Genomic DNA, 23,263 nt, shown 5'->3' with positions numbered 1-23,263 from the left:
GCCTACTGGATTTGGCGCTAGAGATGCCGAGGGGTCAGGTGGTCTTACAGAGTTTCAGGTTGGTCAGCAGTTTTAGGATAAAGATGAGGTTGTGTTAAGTGTGAAGACGTATAGCATCCGACGCGGGGTACAGTACAAAGTGCTGGAGTCTGACTATTACCGGTATGTAGGGAAGTGTTCTGAGTTTGGGAATGGGTCCACATGGTTGATTAGGATAAGTCTCCGGCAGCGCAAGGGTATTTGGGAGGTAAAGCGGTACAACGGACCTCATACGTGTCTCGCGACATCCATCTCGAGCGAGCACAGGAGTTTGGATTATCATGTGATCGTGCACTCCCCGAACGGCATATGAAATGTATGCGTCTCCAGACGCCATCGCTCAACGAAAGCACTCACAAGGGGCTCATCCAATCTGAACCATCTGTCGTTCAGCCTCGCAAGATGGTATAATCCCACCATCTGCAAGTACGGAATGTACATCTCGTCGAGTCGCATGCCCTGCTGCCGTCGCATGCTCGAGATGCATCGTTGGGGGCTGCACATATAATGGACCAGATAATTAAAAACAGATTTAATCATTCACACCAACTTGATTCGCTAAAAAGACCACTAACAAAACCACTAACAAAAACACTAAGTAAACCAAAAACAAAACCACTAACAAAACCACTACCTAAACCACCAACAAAACCACTAACAAAACCACCAACAAAGCCACTTACAAAACCACTAACAAAACCACTAACAAAAACACTAAGTAAACCAAAAACAAAACCACTAACAAAATCACTACCTAAACCACTAACAAAAACACTAAGTAAACCAAAAACAAAATCACTAACAAAACTGCCAACAAAACCATTGACAAAACCACCAACAAAATCACCAACAAAATCACTAACAAAACCACCAACAAAACCGCTAACAAAATCACTAACAAAAACACCAACAAAACAACCAAGAAAATCACCAAGAAAACCACTAACAATACCACCACCAAAACTAGTCACAACACCACAAGCAAATCCACAACCACAACGACTAACTAAACCACCACAAAACTACTAACGAAGTCACTAACATAACCACTAAAAATGCCATTTACAAAACCCCTAATAAAATCGCTTACGAAACCACATACCATATCACTAGTAAAACTTATAAAATCATTCACAAACAATGTCACCAACGTCATTTACAATCAAAACCACTAACATAACATATATAAACAAACAAATAACTTACTTAATCTTACTTTAAAAAAAAGATTTCATACTAACCTCATCATTGATGACCCCGGCTATATGGGCTACTCCATCCAAACGATAAAGTCTGTCCGGATTATCCCCCACAGCTGAATATCCTGCTCAAGCCTTTTTTGGAGTCGTTTTGGGTCATTTTCTCTGGGATTTGGTGGGGTGTGATATTGGAAAAGTGGTTCGAATGAGGTTGGTTCGAACTCCTTTTATAGCCGAATCTTGAGTAATTTGAAACACCTTCATTCGAATTACTACTTGCAGCCAAAATTGAGTAATTCGAATCATTCCAATTTGAATTACTTTGAAATGCGTGTGTATGTAATTCGAATCAGGTTGATTCGAATTAGTGGGTGTGTGCATGTGTAATTCGAATCACACTGATTCGAATTACATTGAGCAATGAGTTCGAATTACCCTAATTCGAACTACATAGAGTTGTGCCTTGGTTGATTCAAGAACTAATTTTGCTTTTGGCTGATTGGTGTAATATTTTACACTCCTTGGCTTATTAGGATGAATTGCCCTATTTGTTATGATGTTTAAAAATTAATATTTAATTGTCAAAAATAGTTAAATAATTAGTATCTAACTTAAAAATATAAAATTAATAAATTTAAAATATTTAAAATTATTAGTATGGTACATATTTTAGGAGAAAAGTTATGTACCAAACTTCTCTTATATATACTAGATAGTTAAAATAGGTATACTCAAAGCATTAAAAGTTTATTTATTTTAATAAACTAACACAAGTATCTTGCTAATTAAACTATTGAAAAATTTAAAATTGGTAATCCAAAGAGTTACTACTTTTATAAGTCGGCAGAGGACAATCGAAAATGTAAACAAGTTTTATTTAATGAGGTTGAAAATTGAATGTTTAAAAGCAAACGAAATTTTACAATTGAACGGTAAATAGATCCTTCCTGGTTGAATTGAATTTTATAACTGTATTAACTAGCTTGTGGCAACTACCTTTCAATAAAACACGTGATGAAACTCCAACTAGCTTAGGGGAAATAATAATGCATTAACACTATTGCAACTTGGTGCTTTGAGGCAGCCTCAAAAGAAAATTCAACGACGCAACTTAGCATATGATATGATATTTGATATAACCATATAGGTCTCAACAAGCCTAATTGAAAACCATGCATGCATGCACTTTATGAAATTCAGGCATATCACCATACAAAACTAATTTAACTACCTAGAATAATTCCTATAAATAGCACTCTCCTTCTTTCTCATTCTGCATACTCAAAACATATTAATTAACGAAACACACAAAGTGATACAAAAGAGAAAGAGAGAGAGATGGAGAACTTCCCAGTGATTAGCTTAGAGAATGTCAATGGTAACGAGAGGAAGGCTATTCTTGATCAAATTGAAGATGCTTGTAAGAATTGGGGATTCTTTGAGGTAAGTACATTCATTTATATATTTCATGATTAATGTGATTTGTTTAACATCTTATACATTAATTAATTGGTGTTTTGTATATATATAGTTGGTGAACCATGGAATAGAAGAGGAGCTATTGGACAGAGTGGAGAGGGTAAACAAAGAGCATTACAGAAAATGCATGGAGCAGAGGTTCAAGGAGTTTGCAGCAAGCAAGTCCTTATTGGATTGGGAGAGCACCTTCTTCTTGCGCCATCTTCCGGAATCTAACATCTCTGAGGTCCCTGATCTCAGTGATGAGTACAGAGATGTAATGAAGGAGTTTGCAGTGAAGCTGGAGATTCTTGCAGACCAGCTGCTTGATCTTTTGTGTGACAATCTTGGATTGGAGAAGGGCTATCTCAAAAATGCTTTTTCTGGATCAAGGGGTCCTTCTTTTGGGACTAAGGTTGCTAACTATCCTCCATGCCCTAACCCTGATCTTGTTAAGGGTCTCCGGGCCCACACCGATGCCGGCGGCATCATCCTTCTCTTGCAGGATGACAAGGTCAGCGGCCTCCAGCTTCTCAAGGATGGAAAATGGGTGGATGTTCCGCCCATGCGCCACTCCATTGTTGTTAATCTTGGTGACCAAATTGAGGTATTTCAATTCTCTTATTACTAATCATTCACAAATCAATTACTTATATCAATTAAAGTGATTGTTCTTGTAACCTTATCCAACATTAAAAATTATGGTGAAATTACATAGGTGATCACAAATGGAAAATACAAGAGTGTGGAGCACCGTGTGATAGCACAAACAAATGGGACAAGGATGTCCATAGCATCATTCTACAACCCTGGAAGTGATGCTGTGATATACCCTGCACCATCATTGTTGGAACAAAAGGCAGAAGGAGGAGGAAACCAACAATACCCGAAGTTTGTGTTTGAGGACTACATGAAGCTCTATGCTGCACTCAAGTTCCAAGCTAAGGAGCCAAGATTCCAAGCCATGATGAAGGCTTCACTTCCTGCTGCAACAGCATAATTAATTTCAGCTGTGTTTTCTAAGATTGTAATAGCTTTTAAGAAGAAAATTTAGTTGTGTGGAAATGAGTACTTGGGAATAATGCTCGTTTCTTTTTTTTCTTTTATCCTTGTCTATGTCAAAGCTCACAAGAAACATCCTGGTTGACACTGTTGTTAGGGGATCCACTGATATAGATGCTTTTAATAATGCTTATAACTATATATACGAATTTAATATTTAGTCAAAATGAATGAAATGTTCTGACTTTTGTAATCAGTCCATGTCATGGTGGTCATTACGTGTTCCTACTTCCTAAATTATTTTTTTAAGTACATAATAAATATTATGTTTCTCAAAAGCTGACCAAGCTCCAAAGAAGTTACTCTATATATATATATTATTATTTATGACATATGATCTCACAAATATTTTTATAAGACTCAAAATAAAATAAAATTAGAACTAATAATGGAAATATTGTTAAACGATAGATGTAACATGATTTTAAAAATCGGATCAGACTGATCGATCGAATAGGATCAACTGAAAACCGGAAGTCTTTGTGATTCGGTCCATTAAGAAAAACTATCATTCTAAACACCGTATGAACCACTGAATCAGAAAGAAATCGGACGGTCAGATTGAACCAAAATCTCACCGGTTTATACCTAACGACACCGTTTTATCACATTTATGTCCCACCGGCCCTTTCTCCTTCTCTTTTCCTTCAGAATTGAAAACTCACTCTTTTCAGAAATCAGAACCTTGTCATCAACTGAAATAAACTCTAGCTAGCCTCCACCACCGCCGCCGCAAGGAGTGGGACACTTCCGCCGTCCGTCGCACTCAGAAGCTTCCCCCTTCGTCCGATCCTGTCGGCGTGCTCCAAGTCTCCAACTCCCTATTCGCTCTCATCGATCGCAGCTTCTTCCTCGAGGTCAGCTCGGCGTCTGTTGTCTTCGTCTGTTCAGCCGCGCTTCCTCGCCGTCCGTCGCGCTCAAAAGCTTCCATCCTCGTCTGGTGCTCGTGCTTCGAGTCTTCCACTCCTCTGCTGGTATGGTCATCGTCTGGTCTTCGTCTGGTCGCCGTCCTGCTCACCATCGTCTGGTCAACGTCCTACTCACCGTTGTCTGTTCTTCATTATTTTTATTAAATCTAATTTAATTTAGGAGATTTTTTTCTATTCCTAAAGTTAATAATATTACTCTTATTTTTTATTTTTAAAACTAGTGTATGAACCCGTGCTCAGCACGAAAAAATTTATAAAAGTAAAAAAAAAATTATATGTTTGGATATTTTTAAAAAAAATACAAAATAATTATTATGTTAAGAAATTTATAAAATTATTATCAAAATCAAAGTTTAACTTAAAAATAGTGAGTAATAATCATTTTACACCTTTTTTAAGTAAAATAATTATACATTGATACAGAATTTAAAATAAAATTAAAATATTTATATTAGAATTCTATTTTTTCAAAGACTTCTCTATAAACAACATTGATAGTTGAATTTGGAGATATTCCTACGTGATTCATAAGTAAAACTTTTAAACCTCTCTTACTCTTAACTCTTGAAAGTGTCACATATAGTTGGCCATATGTAAAAACTGATTTGGGCAAGTACAATCTAAAATGAGATAGAGTTTGTCCCTAAGACTTATTAATTGTCATGGCAAACGATACTATTATGGAAAACTGTCTTCGTTGGAATCTAACTGGGACGGTTTCATTTGTTGGTACCATATTCATTCTTGGAATCAAAGCATATGATCAACATTATTACCCGTTAAGACTTCACATTCTATGACATGATTTCCAAGCTTCCTAACTTATTATAGTCTTGTACCATTACAAAGATCGCTGGATTGGTCAATATTCCTCAATAACATCACCGGAACACCAACCTTGAGTATTAATTTATGTGGAGGCAAACCAGAGCAATTTATGCTATTCAGTAATTCAGGACCATAGAGATCTAGTTGACTCTCCATATTCCCTTCATCCATACAAATCGAATCCGAACTAAGATATAATTTTTTCCCTCCATGAATGATAGCCGTCATATGGTTGTTGACCTCTTCAACGATGTCTAGCGTGGGAGCCAATATAGTTTTTGCTTTGAAAAAAATCCTTTGAAGACATGTTATCTAAAATATTTGGATAAGAAAAATGAACCAACTCATCAAATGCCTAGTTCAAGAAGGAATAACAATATTTCCTGAAAGACATATCTCAGATTCACCATCCATATTGTCACATATTAGACCATCACAAACTTTCAATAACCATTCACTAAATTGCTCTGTCTCATCTTGATCTGAAGCAGTCGTCCCTATAGAAAGTCTCATATTTTTTGTTAGTTTGAGCACCTGACAAAACTTTCAAAGGTAAGACGAATTCACGGTTAAATGAACGATATCTTGTCTCGATCCTCGTAAAATGACAGGAAGAATTTGTCTAAAATCTCCATCTAGTACATCCACTTTTTCTCCAAAGGACAAATCTTTGTTATATGTTGGAGAAAACCTCATGATATCACCTAAACATTTATCAAGCGCTTCATAGCAGTACATACTAATTATTGGAGCCTCATCCCAAATTATAAGTTTGGCTTTCAACAGCAGCATTGCTTGAGGGAAACTAGGTTTGATGTTACATATAGAATCCTCAGTTATATTCAGTGGTATTTTGAACCTTGAGTGTGCCGTTCTTCCATTGGGAAGAAGTAAAGATGCAATACCACTTGAAGCAATATTTAACAAAATATCACCCCTTGAGCGAATCTCTGTAGACATAAGGTTCCGGAGAAATGTTTTTCCAATACCCCCATGACCATACACAAAGAAAAAACCCCTTCATCACAATATACAGCTGTAACAATTTTATCGAATGCATATTTCTGCTTAGGTGTTGCGATGGCTAACATGTCCGAGGTATTTTTCTTTAAATCATCCCTGTTAAAGTTTAGCTCTTCCCTGATAACCCTTTCGATTAACAAAGAACTATCAAATTCAGTTGCTAAAGGCATAGGAAGATAGTCTTTCAAGGTTTTACCATAGGAATGTAAGATCTTGTCTATATCCATTAAGCACAACTGATTAATCTCATCATCTGACATGGTTAATGTAAGACCCAGATTTTTAGAAAATAAATAATGAGTTATTTATATTTATATATATGGTTTTATTTTTAGAAATATTATGAGATTTCAAGTTTTAAATTAATTTGGTTTTATATAAATTTCAATTATAATTAGATATTTTTGATTTACTGAGATTAATGGTTCTTGTTTAATTAAAATTCAAAGTTCTAGTAATTAAAGATAAAAGAGTTTTATATATAATTTAAATTACATAATTGAAGGTTTTGATTAATTTTATGAACTAAAAGAAAATTTATTTATTTATCTTTAAATTGTAAATTAGAGTATTTAATTAAAAATGATTTGTAATTTGAAAAATAAATAATAAATAAGTATTCTTAAAATTAATTATATTGAATTAAATCTAGTTTTGAATTAAAACTCTACTCAAACTCTGAATTCCCAATTCCAGACCCTAATTTCACTAACCCTAACCTCTCTTACCCAACTTACATACACATGTAATCTCCCTTTCACACCTGTTTGCTACTCAATGAGCCACGTTACTAACTCCTCACCGCTACTCACTCACCATCACCATTCCTTTTTCCTTTTATCCCACCCACACCCACGCAGAAAGAAAGGAAGAAATCAGAAGGAAGAAACGAGGATGGATTGAGAGTAAGGAACCAGAGCCACGGGAAGAGAGGGGAGGAGAGGAAGGGTGACGCCGGAGGAGAGAGCGAGTTCGCGGAGGAGAGCCAGAGGAAAGACGCGCCGTTGCTGTGCGAAGACCATCGTCACCGTCGAGCTCGCCATTCCATCGTGGAGCCGTGACACTGTCGCATCGCCATCGTGCTTTCTCGCCGCCGCTGCCGTCGATGGAACCATTATCGTCGGAGGAGCCATTGCTGGGAGAAGCCTTAGCCATCACCGTCGCGGATGAACAGGGGAGAAAGAGAAGGAGTGACGTGACGGGAGAGAAGGGGGACCTCCGCCACTGCAACGGCCGCTGGCGAGTTGCACGCCACCATGGAGTCACCATTCTTGCCACCGTTTAGCTGTTGTCACTATTTCTCGATTTGACGAACATGCTCCTTGTTCTAATTCCAGTTTTTTTCGATTTCCGAAACCTGTAACTTTCTTCCTTGATCTGTGATCAATTTATCCTTCTGCTATATCCCTGCCCTAATTACAGTAGCATGTGTTTTGCTCTAGTCATTGCTAATGCATCTCCGGGATAATCATAGTTGGTGCGGTTGTCGCTGTTGCTGCCTTGAAGGAGTTGAGGCTACTGCCGCTGCTCTGGCTGCATTGAGGGTGGCTGCCGCTGTTGAAAATTAAGGGATAAAGAAAGGGGATTATCGCGGTTAGAATTATGGTTTTAGAGGAATTTTAGGCTTGAATATAAAATATGGTATGAAGGGTTGTTAAAATTACTTAATGCAGAATTTTCTGCATAATTGGCAGCAGCTTAAAATAAAAACTGGGAGCAATCTAGACATAATTCTTTATCCAAATTATTTTTCTGTCAAACTTCAAGAAGTCAAGATTTCTCCATAAAAATTTCAGGGAATTTGGCCAAGTGGTTTGGAAGATATGAATTTTTGAAGTTTAGTGGTTGCTGCAGAATTTTCTGGTTTTCTGGTTTTCTGGTTCTGCAGTACCAACTTCCATACGCTATAACTTTTGATTTATTTGGAATTTTGAGTTACTTCCAAAAGAGTTTTAAAGATATATCAGTCTATTTTAATTCAGTATAAATTTCACATCCATTTCTATTTTGTAGAGTTAGTTATGTCTCTTGGAAGTTGGGCTGTTTGCAGGAAATTCAGAACTAATTTAAAGAAGCAGGGCAGCACTTCCAACTGACTTTTAATTAACCAAACGAGATGCTATGGATCTGAAATTTATTTGTCCTAAAACTTATGAGTGTTAAGTATATCCTCACCAAAATTTAGAAGTAATGGATCAGAATTGAATTTATTACAGATTTATTAAAAACAGAACTGCCTGCTGTATTTTTTTCTAAATTCCCTTTAGTGCAGCAACAGATTTTATTAAGTTGGCTATCTAATTCAATTCTAATCCAAACGTGGTGAAACTTGGCTTAGACCTAAAGGATATGTCCAAATTTAGCAGAATGTATGAACTTAGTTAAACAAAGGTGTGTAAGTTATCCCTAGGAAACGTTTAAAGTTAAATGGTGATGCGGAGGTACGCCTAATTTCATGGTGATGTGGAGGTACTTTTAGCTACTTGGTGATGCGGAGGTGTGTTTAGTTGTAAGACGATGCGGAGGCATAATGGAAAGGAAAGAAAGTAAGAAATAAAGGATGAAAAAGATACTTAAAGGGAAAGAAAAAGAATGAGGAACAAGGAATGAAATAAAAGTTGAGAATTATATTGAATGGGCTTTTGTGCCAAACTGCTAATGCGAAAGGGCCCGCCTAACTGATAGCTTGAGATTGCTAATGCGGGAATGTTCGCCTAATTGATAGCACTGTTCCTTACTGTGATACACATTGAACTGTTATTATAATGAGGCCTAATTGACACGGGTAACCGTGATGCCAAGGTGTCTAATTGACACAGTAAAGGGACCATATTCGGGGTTCACTCCGAGTAACGTCGGGTTGCGGGTAGACAACCGACGCATGAGCTCATGGCCTGCGCTAGGAACAGGCATGCATCATCTTGTTTGCGCATTTACATTTGATTGCGTTTGCTTTATTGTTCATTTGTGATTGAGCTGTTGTTTTGGTGATTTGCTTGTGTGCTTGATGAATATTTTACTTGTGTTGTAGTCTTAATAATGTATTTAGGAATGTTGTTTATGGATAAGGAACTGTTAATGTGACTGGATTTTTGTGTAAGTAACGTGATTTAAAGAAAGGAATTTAAAACTGTTTTAAGTGAAATTGTTTTTGTGATATGAACTAGCTATTTGTATTTACTCTGTTTATTGCGGCATTCACGTTCCCTACTGAGAACGTGTGGCTTTGTTCTCACCCCAAAGTTTTTAAAAAAATATTTTCAGAGGTACAAACAGGATGGCTAATTGAAAAGCTACGGACGAATAGAAGGCTTGTTTGGCTAGTTGCTTTTGGGTTTATTTCCCTCGCCCTTGATGTTGTAAAGTGTTGTATTTTTACAGAGGGGTAGGTTTGTATTTAAGTCTTGTATGAATAATTATTATGTATTAATATTAATTATGTGAGTATATGTTTATCTGACATAGTTGAGCTGAAGTATATACAATTTAAAAGGAATTTTGTTTTTCTTAAAATCTATCGATCAGTTAACGTGTAGAGGCTCAATATTAAATAGCTAATAAAAGGAAACTAGAGTCGTAACGCCTTACCCTTAGTACGATCATGACGTGCTAGAAGTTAAGGTGTTACAGTTAACTCTGTATATTATACGATACTGTAAAAATTCAATCAAACTAAAAATGATCAATAATGAAGAACTTTTATAATTGCAATTATAAAAACTCACCCCTCATTTTCATCACAGTTCTCTGTTGATACAAAATATCATCTGAGAGTTCATGCCAATATCTATCCCAGAAATGTTTTGGTCTTGAGATATTGTTGGATGTTAATAGATTGACAAATAACCTTCTAACATATGATCATGAGGCCCACGAGCTTGCTTCCTTAATTGTATCTATGAATTCTCTGTCATCTTGCAAGAGTCCAAGGACGAAGCATGCATCTTTATACGTAGCATAAATTGTTCCTCCTACTGTTCTTATATCTCAAAAATTCATACATCCTCTTTGAGTATTCAAGAGAAGTCATTGGTAATATTTTTCGATATTTGCTGCAAAAAACTTGGTTAAAATCCCACTTTTAAATTGCTAAATGGATTAGGTTACGTGATTTCAATTATTATGTAGCTACACATCCGCATAAGATTAATTTTTCTAAAAAATATATAACAATTCTAAAATTGTATAATTTACAGATTATAACTGCTGAAAGTTATTTGAAAATTTGTTTTCTAGTATAGATAAATCGAATAAAATGGACGTGGGGTACATATTGTTAAGATTTTAAATTTAAATCATCAAATAAATAAGATCAAAATTGAATATAAACTTGTCATTACTTGCAGGTACATGAGTCAACCTTCCAATTGCGAAGCCTTGCTTCAAGGAAACTACTTTGAAGTATCGTCCTTCCAAACAAACTTGGTTGGAAACTCAGCATAAGTCAGACTTCGAGCATAGGGATATGACATGTTCGCCACCATCCATGCCAAAAATATGGAGTTGAGATATTTCTCTTTCGACGATATTATTCATATTAGAAGTTTCACTATAAACCACAGGTTGCTCATCCTCCAAATGGAATGGAAGTCTAATCACAAATGGTTCTTTCTCTTGGATTTCGTATCCAAATAAACCAGACTGCCTCACATGCCGAAATGTACCTACAATTGTAGTAATTCCTAATTTCGTCAACAACTTGTGTGGCTTCTGAAAGATGATCAGCGTTGTATAGGGTAGTTGTTACGCGGTCATTGTCCTTGTGTACATACTTAAACAGATACTTAGTAAAACTTGTTTGGCATGTGTATTACACATTTATGTGGCACCCGAACTTGAGTAACAATTCTGGATTATAAGGAACAATGAACTTATTGTCTAGTACATATTCCCTTTTCTTCACTGTTCGACCGTTATCAGTACGCCTATATTTGAAAAATCCGGCTTCATTAATGAGTGTTCGCTGTCTAAACTCTTTGGGATAAAACTTTGAACAGGATCCATTCTTCATGCAAGGTGAATTCTTGTTGTACGGACCACATGGACCATGTACCATGTAATTTTGAACAGCTCTATGTAAATTTGGCCTTTCATTTTCATCAGGAATCTCAGCTGTTATATGTTTGTCTATGTCATCTGGTGTTTGTGGCTTGAACTCGTTACTCATGAATAAAAGGATATGTGCATGCGGAAGCCCTCTCTTTTGAAATTCTATAGTGCAAACATCTGAAAATTGAAAAAGACAAATGAGCAAAACATTACGACATAAGATTTTAATAAGGTGTTGCATAAACACAGACTTGCATCTCAAAATTTTGTCAAAGATTTTTCCCTCTTTTAGGTCATCAATCAAACCATCAAGTTGATCTTAAAAACTCGACACAATATATCAGGGCGGTCTTCTGCCTTCAATCCAATGTGAGTCACTTCGCTTTTTATCTCATCCCATTTAGGGTTACAGGTCATAGTGATAAAATAGCTAGGATATCCTGCATATCTGCAAATTGCAAATGCATCTTTACAATTATTCATCATGTACCTAGGTTCACCGGTAAAAGTACTGGGAAGAATGATTCTTTTGCCAAGCCTTGCAGCATCTACATCCCCGTTTATAAGACTTTCATGCAAACATTTGTATTTATCAACCCTCAACTGTGGTTGTTTACACCTAAAGAATTTTAACCTCTCTGATTTTACCATTGTGTAGGCATCTACCAGAAATTGTTGGAATAATCTCTTTGATATTAGAATTAACGGAGATTCACCCGTCCTTTTCTGTACGTAGTTTAAAAGCAAAGAATTATCGCAAAGTGATTGTTTTGTTTTTCTTTGTAGGTCTAGCGGAAATAGAATTTGATGTTGCAATACTCAAACGAAATCCATCCTCCCCATACGGAAACAACAATAGATATTGCAAGGCTAAATAAGATGGGTGAAAAACATCAATCTGTTGGAACTTTCTACTTTGACTCTCTATAATAATATCTTTATCTTTGCTTAGTTGTTCGACATCTCAACAATCAATGCAGCCACTTTAGATGCAGATGGTAAGTTGTATGTCATGCCATCTATAGTCCTTTTACTAATCAACTTAAACTTTATGTTTGTACAATTTTTCTGTTGGTACCTATCTCTTGCATAGCAAACACTCGTTGCCAAACTATTATATTTGTCTAGCATGTTTTTTAATATTGCTACAATTTACTTATCCCGTTCATTTATAGCTTCGTTGAAACTGCACAAAAAAAAATACAATAAATTTTATGTTATTTTATTTCACAGATAAAAAATAAATAAAATATTTAATTGATTGCATGAAAATTATCGAAGTATGCCTATCTGATTATCAATCTTATTTTCTGTGCCTATCCAATTATCAATATTATTATTATTATGGTTTAATTATATTATAAGTCTTCATAGTTTCTCAATTATGTATAGTTTAAATAATTTAGTTGTATACTTTTTATTTGACAAAAATTAATCATTGAATCTATATCCTTTATATTTAAGTTTCTTTTAATTTTTTTTAAACAAAATATGAATGTATTCAGTTAACGGAAGACTCCGCTGACTTATACATGCATGAAGAACAGATTACATATTCGAATCTGTTCAATAATCATTTAAAAAAGACTTTGATTTTTCTTCGTTATATTTGTGGCTCCTATTGCCTATTAACTATTTATAAGTGGTCAAAAAAGATGAAACAGAACAGTATATTGCTCTGATGATAGCCATATATATTTCTAATTTCTTGACATTATTATATCCTTTGATTTTACCTAACTTATTTTACTCCTTTATCAATTGACTTAATATTTGTAAGAAAATTAAACTGTCATGTGATCATTTTCATTTTCCAGGTCGTGGCGTCTAATAATAATATAATATTGCTAAGTAATAACTGTTTTAAAAATTTGATTGCAAATTGACAACTAAACTCTTGCGCAACGTCAAAAACTTTTCTTATGGTTGGTTGATTATTATAACGTATATATATTATAGTTCTTATGTAGAAAATCAAATGACTTTGAAATCATTATTCAATTCTGCTTACTTTTTTTAAGGATCTTAATCCAAATACAATAATCATTTCATATTTCACGTCAAGGACGGAGCTAGATAAAATATTAAAAACGGGTAAAAAATATTTATACAATAAATTAAAATTAAAATAAAATTTTAAAGGAGGCTAAACAGAAATTTATATATAATTTATATGTAAAAAATTAAAATTAGAGAGAACTATCTGTCACGGTAAATTTTAGAAGGTTAGATTTAACAGTGTTTGTATAGTTTTCTAGAGTGTTTGAGAATATTCTAGATGGTTCCGGAACGTTCTAGAATGTCCTAGAAGGTCCCGGAATACCCTAGAAGGTTCTAGAAGACTCTGAAAGGTCATAGAGTATTCTAGAAGAGTGTAGATGTATATAGAAATATAAAGAATGGTATGGAATAATCTAGAAACATTTAGAGAGTTGTGGTAGGATAGATTTTTGTAAAGAAGGTTCTGGATGATTAATCTGGACCGTTGATTAGATTTAATCCTAACCATCCATTGAGGAGGTGGATGGCTATAAATAGGGGTGAGAGTTAGAGTTTGGGTGTGTGTGAATCATTTGTAACCACACTTGAGCAATAAAGTGTTCTTCCACCAAAGTTTCATTTCTCTTGTGTTCTCTTGTATTCTTAGCTTTCTTGCTAAGTATTGAGGGTTAGGCTGACTTGGTCTTAGCTCAAGAGGTTGAGTAAGTCCGAGTGCCGGCACGGTAGCGTTGGAGTGTGTCCAAGGCCGTGACAATTTGGTATCCGAGCAAGGTTCGAGAGAGAGCACAAGTGATTTGTGGGTATGGCTTCTAGTATCACCATAGAGCATATTGAGTCTCAAAGGGGAAGGAATGCTATTCCTTCTCAATGGGGAGGCAAGAAGGCCCGTTCTTCAAGTGAGCCTAGAGGTAAGGACTCTAACTTCCTAGAAGAGAGAGTTTCTGTGTTGGAGAATGTTCTATCCTCTATGGATGAGCGTTTCCAAAGGATAGAACATGATAAGGAGACCCTCGAGGCTCACGTGTTAGGAGAACTAGATGCTTTCAAAGAAAGCATGCTCCAAATCGAAGAGAAGCTTGAGAATTCCTTAAAGTTATTTGAGGAAGTTCGAGTTTGGTTCGAGGAGGCAAAATCTCGACCAACCATTATAAGGGAGACGACAAAGATTGATCTCCCCAAGCCAAAGGAGTTCAAGGGCGTAAGGGACACTCGTGAGGTGGAGAACTTCCTATGGCAAATGGAGAGGTACTTCGAAGGTCAAGGGGTGGTCGAAGAAGTAATAAAGGTACGCACTGCAGCTCTCTACCTTTCTGATAATGCTACTTTGTGGTGGAGGAGAAAGCGTGTAGATATGGAAAAGGGTACTTGCAACATAGCCACATGGGAAGATTTCAAAAGGGAGTTGAAAAGATAATTCTTCCCTGAGAATGTGGTTTATGAAGCAAGGAAGAAGTTGAGGGAGTTGAAGCACAAGAGTACGATTAGCGACTACGTAAAGGAGTTCACTACTCTCACGCTTCAAATCCCCAACTTAGCATCAGAGGATGCATTGTTCTTCTTCATTGATGGACTCCAACCTTAGGCAAAGCAAGAACTACAAAGAAGGAATGTTAAGAATGTCGATGAGGCCATCGTGGTGGCCGAATCACTCATTGAGTATCATAGGGGAGACTCTAAACCCAAGTCATCCTCCAAGCCTAGTTCTACTAAAGGTGGGGGAGACAAGGGAAATAGTTTCTCAACCAAGAAGGAAGGAAAATACTCTTCAAAGAAAGAGTACGAAGAAAAGAAAAAGGCTTTCGTGCCCAAAGGAGGATGCTTCGTGTGCAAGGGACCACACCAAATGAAGGATTGTCCAAAGCTAGGGATTTTGGCATCTATCGCTGAGGAACGAGAAGCTCAAACTCAAGTAACTGAGTGTGTTGGATCTATCCAACATATGAATGCTGTGAAGGGCAAAGAGGCAAGTACTACAGAAAAGAAAGGCTTGATGTATGTCAAACCCTTTATCAATGAAAAACCCGTCATGGCTATGATCGACACTGGTGCTACACACAACTTCATCACGCCTGATGAAGCAAAGAGGTTTGGGTTGAAGATCACCGAAAAGAATGGCTGGTTCAAACCCGTGAATACTAAGGGTGAACCCCTTAAGGGAGTAGCAAAAGGGGTTGAGATGACTCTTGGTTCTTGGAAGGGCCTTGTGGATTTCTCAGTAGCACCCATGGACGATTTTAAAATAGTCATCGGACTCGATTTGCAAAGGAAAGCAAATATAATACCTATGCCATACTACGACGTAGTATGCGTCATGGAGAAAGGGTCTCCATGCATGGTCCCTACAGTCTCTAAAGTTGGCAGACCACCGATACTGTCTGCCATGCAACTCAAGAAAGGGTTCAAGAAGGGAGAGACTACATATTTGGCTCTATTACAAGAGGAGTCAACATCCGAAAGAGAAGACGTTCCTCCCAAAATCAAGGAAATCCTTGAAGAAAATAAGGATGTGATGCCTCCCGAGTTGCCAAAACAACTACCACCTAGGAGGAAGGTGGACCACAAGATTGAATTGGAGTTAGGAGCAAAGCCGCCCGCCTCAACACCTTATAGGATGGCACGGCCAGAACTCGATGAGTTGAAGAAGCAACTCAAGGATTTGCTAGATGCTGGGTTCGTCCGTCCATCGAAGGCACCTTATGGCGCACAAGTCTTGTTCCAAAAGAAGCATGATGGTTCATTGAGACTATGCATCAACTATCGAGCACTTAACAAGGTAACCATCAAACAAATACCCCATTCCTTTGATAGCCGATTTGTTTGATCAACTTGGTAGAGCTAAGTGGTTCTCAAAGCTAGATTTGAGGTCAGGATATCACCAAGTGAGAATTGCCGATGGTGATGAACCTAAGACCACGTGTGTCACGAGGTATGGATCGTATGAGTGGTTGGTGATGCCTTTTGGCTTGACCAATGCTCCTGCGACCTTCTGTACCTTGATGAACGAGATTTTTTGACCTTACTGTTCATACCCTGGGTCGAGCTGATCGACCCAGGATGATCGGCGACAAAGCGACCGACCTCTTTAGGACTGACTAGCCGACCTCTTTTTAAAGAGCTCGGCCAAATCGACAGGAGAGCCCAGTAAAGGGCCCAAATAGAGGAGCACGACCCAAATCCAAAGGCAATCCAAGCCTATAGAGTTAAAGGCGGTTCCCTTAAAGATAAGCTGACTTCACTCAAGATAAAGATAAGATAAGATAAGATAACTAACTTATCTTATCAGAAAGGTCAACCCACACTACTATAAATACACTGGAGCACCCAAGTATAACTCATACTCTGATTCTGCTAAAAACCTGTTTAATACCCATGCTAACTTAAGCATCGGAGTCTCTTGCAGGTACCCCCCACCCTCCGGTGACCAAGGATCAGCAGTGCAGCCAGTCCAACAAGTCGGACGCGGCGGCTCCGGCCGCCATCAACAAGTCGGACGCAACAGCTCCGGCCAGCAAAGAAGATCTCCTCCGAGATCGACCTACAGTTTCAGGTAACCCTCGGAACATTGGCGCCGTTGTCGGGGACCTGGAAGTCATCCCAACACCATGGTGGACGACCATGACAATGACCACGACTCAGATCTAGAAAACAGAACACCGCACAAGAACATGGACACTACATTGAAGGATGCTCCGGAATCCAACGGAGACAAAAACTCATCAAATCCGGGAGCAATAGAAGCAGTTCAAGATCGCTTAAAGCAACTTGAGAAAGAAACCCAACAACAACGGGAGATCGGAAAGGATATGCAAAGAGAGGTACGACGATGTCGAGAATTGGAAGAAAAACTACAGCAATTAGAAGCCGATCTCAAATCAAAAGCTCCTCGGACCGCTCCTGAGGAAAATTCACGCAAAGAACAAGATCCATTTACCAGGGAAATCATGAAAACCAAAATACCAAAAGACTTCAAGCTCCCGGATATGATTTTGTATGATGGCACCACAGACCCCAACCATCATCTCAGCAATTTCAGAAGCAGAATGTACCTTACCGACGCCTCAGATGCCGTTCGCTGCAAAGCTTTTCCAACAACTCTCACAAAGACAGCAATCAGATGGTTCGACAACCTACCTCCAAAGTCCATCTCAAACTTTGACGACCTGGCCAAAAAGTTCCTGGCCAGATTCTCCATCCAGAAAGATAAGGCCAAGCACGCCCCCAGTTTACTAGGGATCAAGCAAGGAGAACGGGAGAGCCTTCGCAACTACATGGAGAGATTCAACAAAACATGCATGGACATTCAAAGCTTACCAACAGAGGCCGCCATCATGGGACTCATCAACGGCCTACGAGAGGGACCTTTTAGCCAATCTATATCAAAGAAGTACCCTACCTCCTTAGACGAAGTACAGGAGCGAGCAGAAAAATACATCAACATGGAAGAAAACGCTCGGTTGGGAGAAACCTCCAAATCTGGGGCCCCCTACCGAGATAAAGACAAGTAATCCAAAAGGAAAGAAGATCGACAAGGGGAGAAAATAAAAAAATACCACAATTACACTCCTCTCAAGGTATCCCTAGTTGACGTATAAAAAGAAGTCTGCCACACGGAGAAAATACCCCCAGCTCGGCCACTCAAAGGCAAAAGAGGGGGAGGAAATCGGAATGAGTATTGTGAATACCATCGAGTGTGAGGTCACTCCACCGATGAGTGCTTCGATTTAAAAAACATCATAAAAAAGTTGGTGAGAGAAGGAAAACTAGATCGGTTTCTAGCAACCCGAGATGATGATCAAAGAAAGAGATGAAGGGACGAAGATATCGGACGAACCGCGCGATCACCTCGTACACCAGAAAGACACGTCCACATGATACATGGTGGATTCGCAGGGGGAGGAATCTCCAAATCATCTCGTAAAAGATATCTCAAAGAAGTATATCATGTCGAAGGAAAGGAGGAAGCACCCGACATCCCTGCAATCACGTTCATTAAAGAGGACGCATCTGGAATCATCTCGGGACACGACGACCCCATGGTCATTACCATCATACTGGCAAACGCCAATCTCCATCACACATTAATAGATCAAGGAAGCTCCGCCGACATCTTATTCAAAATAGCTTTCGACAAACTCGGTTTAGAAGACAAGGAGCTTAAGGCATATCCGAACAGTCTGTTCGGACTGGGAGATACTCCGGTACAACCATTAGGATACATATCACTACATACAACCTTCGGAAAAGGGAACCAATCTAGGACCCTCAAAATAGACTACATTGTGGTCGACGTAAGTTTAGCCTACAATGCTCTAATAGGTCGGACAACACTGAATCAACTCGGCGCAATAGTCTCGACCCCACATCTATGCATAAAATTCCCAACTACAGAAGGGATAGCGACAATAAAAGCAGATCAAAAGATGGCGCGCCGCTGTTATAACGAAAGTCTAAACCTCAGAGGCAGAGGAGAAGAGTTTCATACAATTGAGCTTGGCGGAGTGCAGCGACGAGAGGAACTCCGTCCGCAGCCAGAAGGCGAGATAGAGAAGGTTCAGATCGGAGACACCTCGGACAAAACAACTAATATCGGAACAATCCTAAGAGGAGACTCAAAAGAATTACTGATACAATTCTTACGCGATAATGTCGATCTCTTTGCATGGAAAGCCGCAGACATGCCAGGCATAGACCCCAAGTTAATGTGCCACAAGTTGGCAGTCTATCCAGGATCTCGGCCGGTGCAGCAGAGACGAAGAAAAGTTGGACCGGAGCGATCCCAAGCTGTGGAAGAGCAGGTACAGGCACTACTGGAGGCAGGATTCATAAGAGAAGTCAAGTATCCACTATGGTTAGCCAACTTCGTCTTGGTGAAAAAGTCAAATGGGAAGTGGCGAATGTGTACTGATTACACCGATCTCAACAAAGCCTGCCCAAAAGATCCTCACCCACTCCCAAGTATCGACGCTCTGGTAGATGCTTCCTCCGGATATAGATACCTCTCGTTTATGGACGCATACTCGGGATACAACCAAATCCCCATGTATCCACCAGATCAAGAAAAGACCTCGTTTTTAACACCAAAAGTAAATTACTGCTACATCGTGATGCCCTTCGGTCTCAAGAACGCGGGTGCTACTTATCAAAGGCTGATGAACAAAGTCTTCTCAGACCACATCAGAAAAATCATGGAAGTTTATGTGGACGACATGTTGATAAAGACACAAAACGAAGACACATTACTGTCCGACCTGACTCAAGTGTTTGACACTATAAGGAAGCACGACATGCGACTCAATCCTGCAAAATGCACCTTTGCGGTAGAAGCAAGCAAATTCCTAGGTTTCATGCTCACGCAAAGAGGAATTGAAGCAAACCCGGATAAATGCCAAGCCATACTCAACATGAAGAGCCCCACCTGTGTCAAAGAAGTGCAACAACTCAACGGGAGATTGGCCGCTCTATCCAGATTCTTAGCAGGGGCAGCGATAAGATCTCTCCCCTTCTATGCTACTTTAAGGAAGGGAAAGCAGTTCGAATGGACGACAGAATGTGAACAAGCCTTCCAAGACTTCAAGGAGTTCTTAGGACGGCCGCCTATCTTATCTCGACCACGAGAAGGAGAACCACTCATATTATATCTCGCAGTAGGAAGCTGGGCAATAGCCTCAGCACTAGTCAGAGAAGACGAAAGTGGGCAACAACCCGTTTACTTCATTAGCAAAGCGCTATAGGGATCCGAGCTGAACTACCAGAAGATAGAAAAGTTTGCCTATGCTCTCATTCTAACATCTCGACGACTTCGCCCGTACTTTCAGGCTCACACCATTAAGGTTCGAACCAACCAGCCCATAAAAGGAATACTGCAGAAAACAGATTTAGCAGGCAAAATTTTACAATGGGCAGTCGAGTTTTCAGAATTCGACCTCCAATATGAAGCTCGGACATCCATTAAATCACAGTATCTGGCCGACTTTATCACAGAATTCACAGATGCCTTGGAAACCCCCACAGAAAGGAATCTCTACGTGGACGGTTCTTCAAATAAGACTGGAAGCAGCGCATGCGTGATAATAGAAAGCAACCAAGAAACCCAAGTTGAGCTCTCCCTCAAGTTCGGGTTCCCGGCCTCAAACAACCAGGCGGAATATGAAGCGTTATTAACCGGTTTGAAGCTGGCTACAGAGGTTGGAGCTCAAAAACTCAACATTTACAGCGATTCACAAGTAGTCACCTCACAGATAACAGGGAGCTATCAAGCCAAAGATCCCACCATGAAAAAGTATTTGGATAAAACCAAGGAACAGCTCGGACAACTCGGGGAATATAAGATCTGCCACATACCCCGCGAACAAAACGCCTGAGCTGATGCACTCTCAAAACTAGCCAGCACCAAACCAGGGGGCAACAATAGAAGCCTCATCCAAGAAATGCTACAGAACCCGTCAATCTCGGATGAGGAAAAAATCCTAGCCATAACAAGTCAGGACCAAGGATGGATGACCCCCATAATTAACTACCTCAAAGCAGAGACGCTCCCCACAGAGGAAAAGGAGGTAAAGAGATTAAAAAGGGAGGCACATTACTACACTATTATAAACAACATCCTGTACAAAAGAGGGATCACAATACCGCTACTAAAATGTGTGCCGACCAACAACACAAAGGAAGTGCTAGAAGAAGTACACGGCGGCATGTGCGGCAACCATCTCGGAGCAAGAGCTCTTGCCAAAAAAGTACTCCGAGCGGGATTTTATTGGCCAACCCTACAGAAAGAAGCTATAGAATTTGTAAAGACATGTCCACCATGTCAGAAACATGCCAATTTCCACATCGCCCCGCCAGAAGAGCTCATCAGTGTAACCTCGCCCTGGCCATTTGCAAAATGGGGACTTGATCTTCTCGGACCCTTTCCCCAGGGATCAGGACAAGTAAAATTCCTCATAGTCGGAGTAGACTATTTTACAAAATGGATTGAGGCAGAGCCCCTAGCCAACGCCACCACTCAAAGAAGCCGAAAATTCCTATACAGGAACATTGTCACGAGATTTGGGGTTCCATACTCCATCACCACAGACAATGGCACTCAATTCACAGACGCAGGCTTCAGGAGACTAGTATCCGACTTGAATATAAAGCACCAGTTCACCTCCGTCGAACACCCTCAAGCCAATGGACAGGCCGAAGCTGCCAACAAAGTCATATTGGCTGGGTTGAAACGGAGACTAAAAGATGCAAAGGGAGCTTGGGCCGAAGAACTTCCACAAGTCTTATGGGCATATCGAACAACGCCACACTCCACGACAAATGAATCACCCTTTCGACTAGCATATGGAGTGGAGGCAATGATCCCAGTAGAGATCGAGGAAGGGTCATCCAGAGTAGTCCACTACAATGAAGAGGCCAACTCTCAACTTCAGAAGGAAGAACTCGACCTACTACCTGAAATCCAAGAAAGAGCTCGGATCAAGGAAGAAGCACTAAAACGTCGAATGGCTTCCAGATATAATCAAAAGGTAGTGCCGAGAAGTTTCACGGAGAACGATCTCATCCTAATCCAAAATGATATTGGAACAACTCGATCAGGAGAAGGAAAGTTGGCAGCAAACTGGAAAGGACCCTACCGAGTTGTAAAAGTACTTGGGAAGGGCTACTACAGACTGTCCGAACTCGATGGATGAGAGCTTCCCAGATCATGGCACGCCTGCAACCTAAGAAGGTACTACAGCTAGAAAAGTAAAAGATCTCACTATTGGATGCACTCTTTTTCCTGAAAAGGTTTTTTAATGAGGCACCAAGTTGAGACTCAGACACTATTCGACATAAAGGGATGAAAAATTCCCACATGTATATATTTGCACTTTTCTTTGAATAAAATATATATTTTAGATATTCTACAAGTATTCAAATATATACATGTAGAATTTTCTAGGCAGTTACTAAATATTTCTGTAACGTTTCATTGTTACATTTAAATTCTTTTGATAACTGCTTTAAAACCAACTGTGAATCTCCTAGAATTTGAACCTCTAAAGCTCCTTTGTCAATTAAAATCTCGAGACCTAAAATTAAAGCCTCATATTCAGCGACATTATTAGAACAAGGATACTTCAATTCAAACAAAAATTCTGATGGAACACCCTCAGGTGAAATAATAAGGATTCCAACTCCTGCACCATCTTTGTGCTTAGATCCATCAAAATACAATTTCTAATAATTGACCTTTATATCTATAATATTTGCCCTCTGGTCATTCAGACCTTTTGAATTATCCACAAGAAAGTCTGCAATGACCTGTCCTTTAACAGCTTTCGCTGGGACATATTGCAAGTCGAATTCTATTAATGCTAACATCTATTTTCCCAAATGCCCCCTTAACATAGGGAAACTAAGCATATACTTAATAACATCAGTCTGCCGCTATTAACTTTACCGATTTAGCCACCATATAACACTTTAGTTTCATACAAGCATGATATAATGACAAACATAACTTTTCAGTCGGTGAATACCTTGTTTCGATATCAGTTAAGACTCGACTAAGGTAATAAACTGCACGTTCATGCCCATTTTCATCATCTTGGGCTAACATACATCCAATCGAATTCTCAGATGCTGCAATATATAATTTTAAAGGTTCAAATGGACGAACATTCGCCATAATTGGGGCCTTGGCCA

The 23,263-nt window shown here is 38.9% G+C and overlaps 1 protein-coding gene across 1 annotated transcript; it reads left to right on the top strand.

The window, feature by feature from the left end:
• On the top strand, positions 2,259–3,925 carry LOC107608930 (1-aminocyclopropane-1-carboxylate oxidase-like). Its single transcript, XM_016310717.2, has 3 exons — positions 2,259–2,681; positions 2,770–3,303; positions 3,415–3,925. The coding sequence occupies exons 1-3, from the start codon at positions 2,577–2,579 to the stop codon at positions 3,694–3,696; spliced, it is 921 nt and encodes a 306-aa protein (XP_016166203.1). The 5' UTR covers positions 2,259–2,576; the 3' UTR covers positions 3,697–3,925.

This window comes from Arachis ipaensis, chromosome B07 (assembly GCF_000816755.2).
Source record: "Arachis ipaensis cultivar K30076 chromosome B07, Araip1.1, whole genome shotgun sequence".
Taxonomy (NCBI): domain Eukaryota; kingdom Viridiplantae; phylum Streptophyta; class Magnoliopsida; order Fabales; family Fabaceae; genus Arachis; species Arachis ipaensis.
This window is presented reverse-complemented; position numbering and strand designations above follow the sequence as displayed.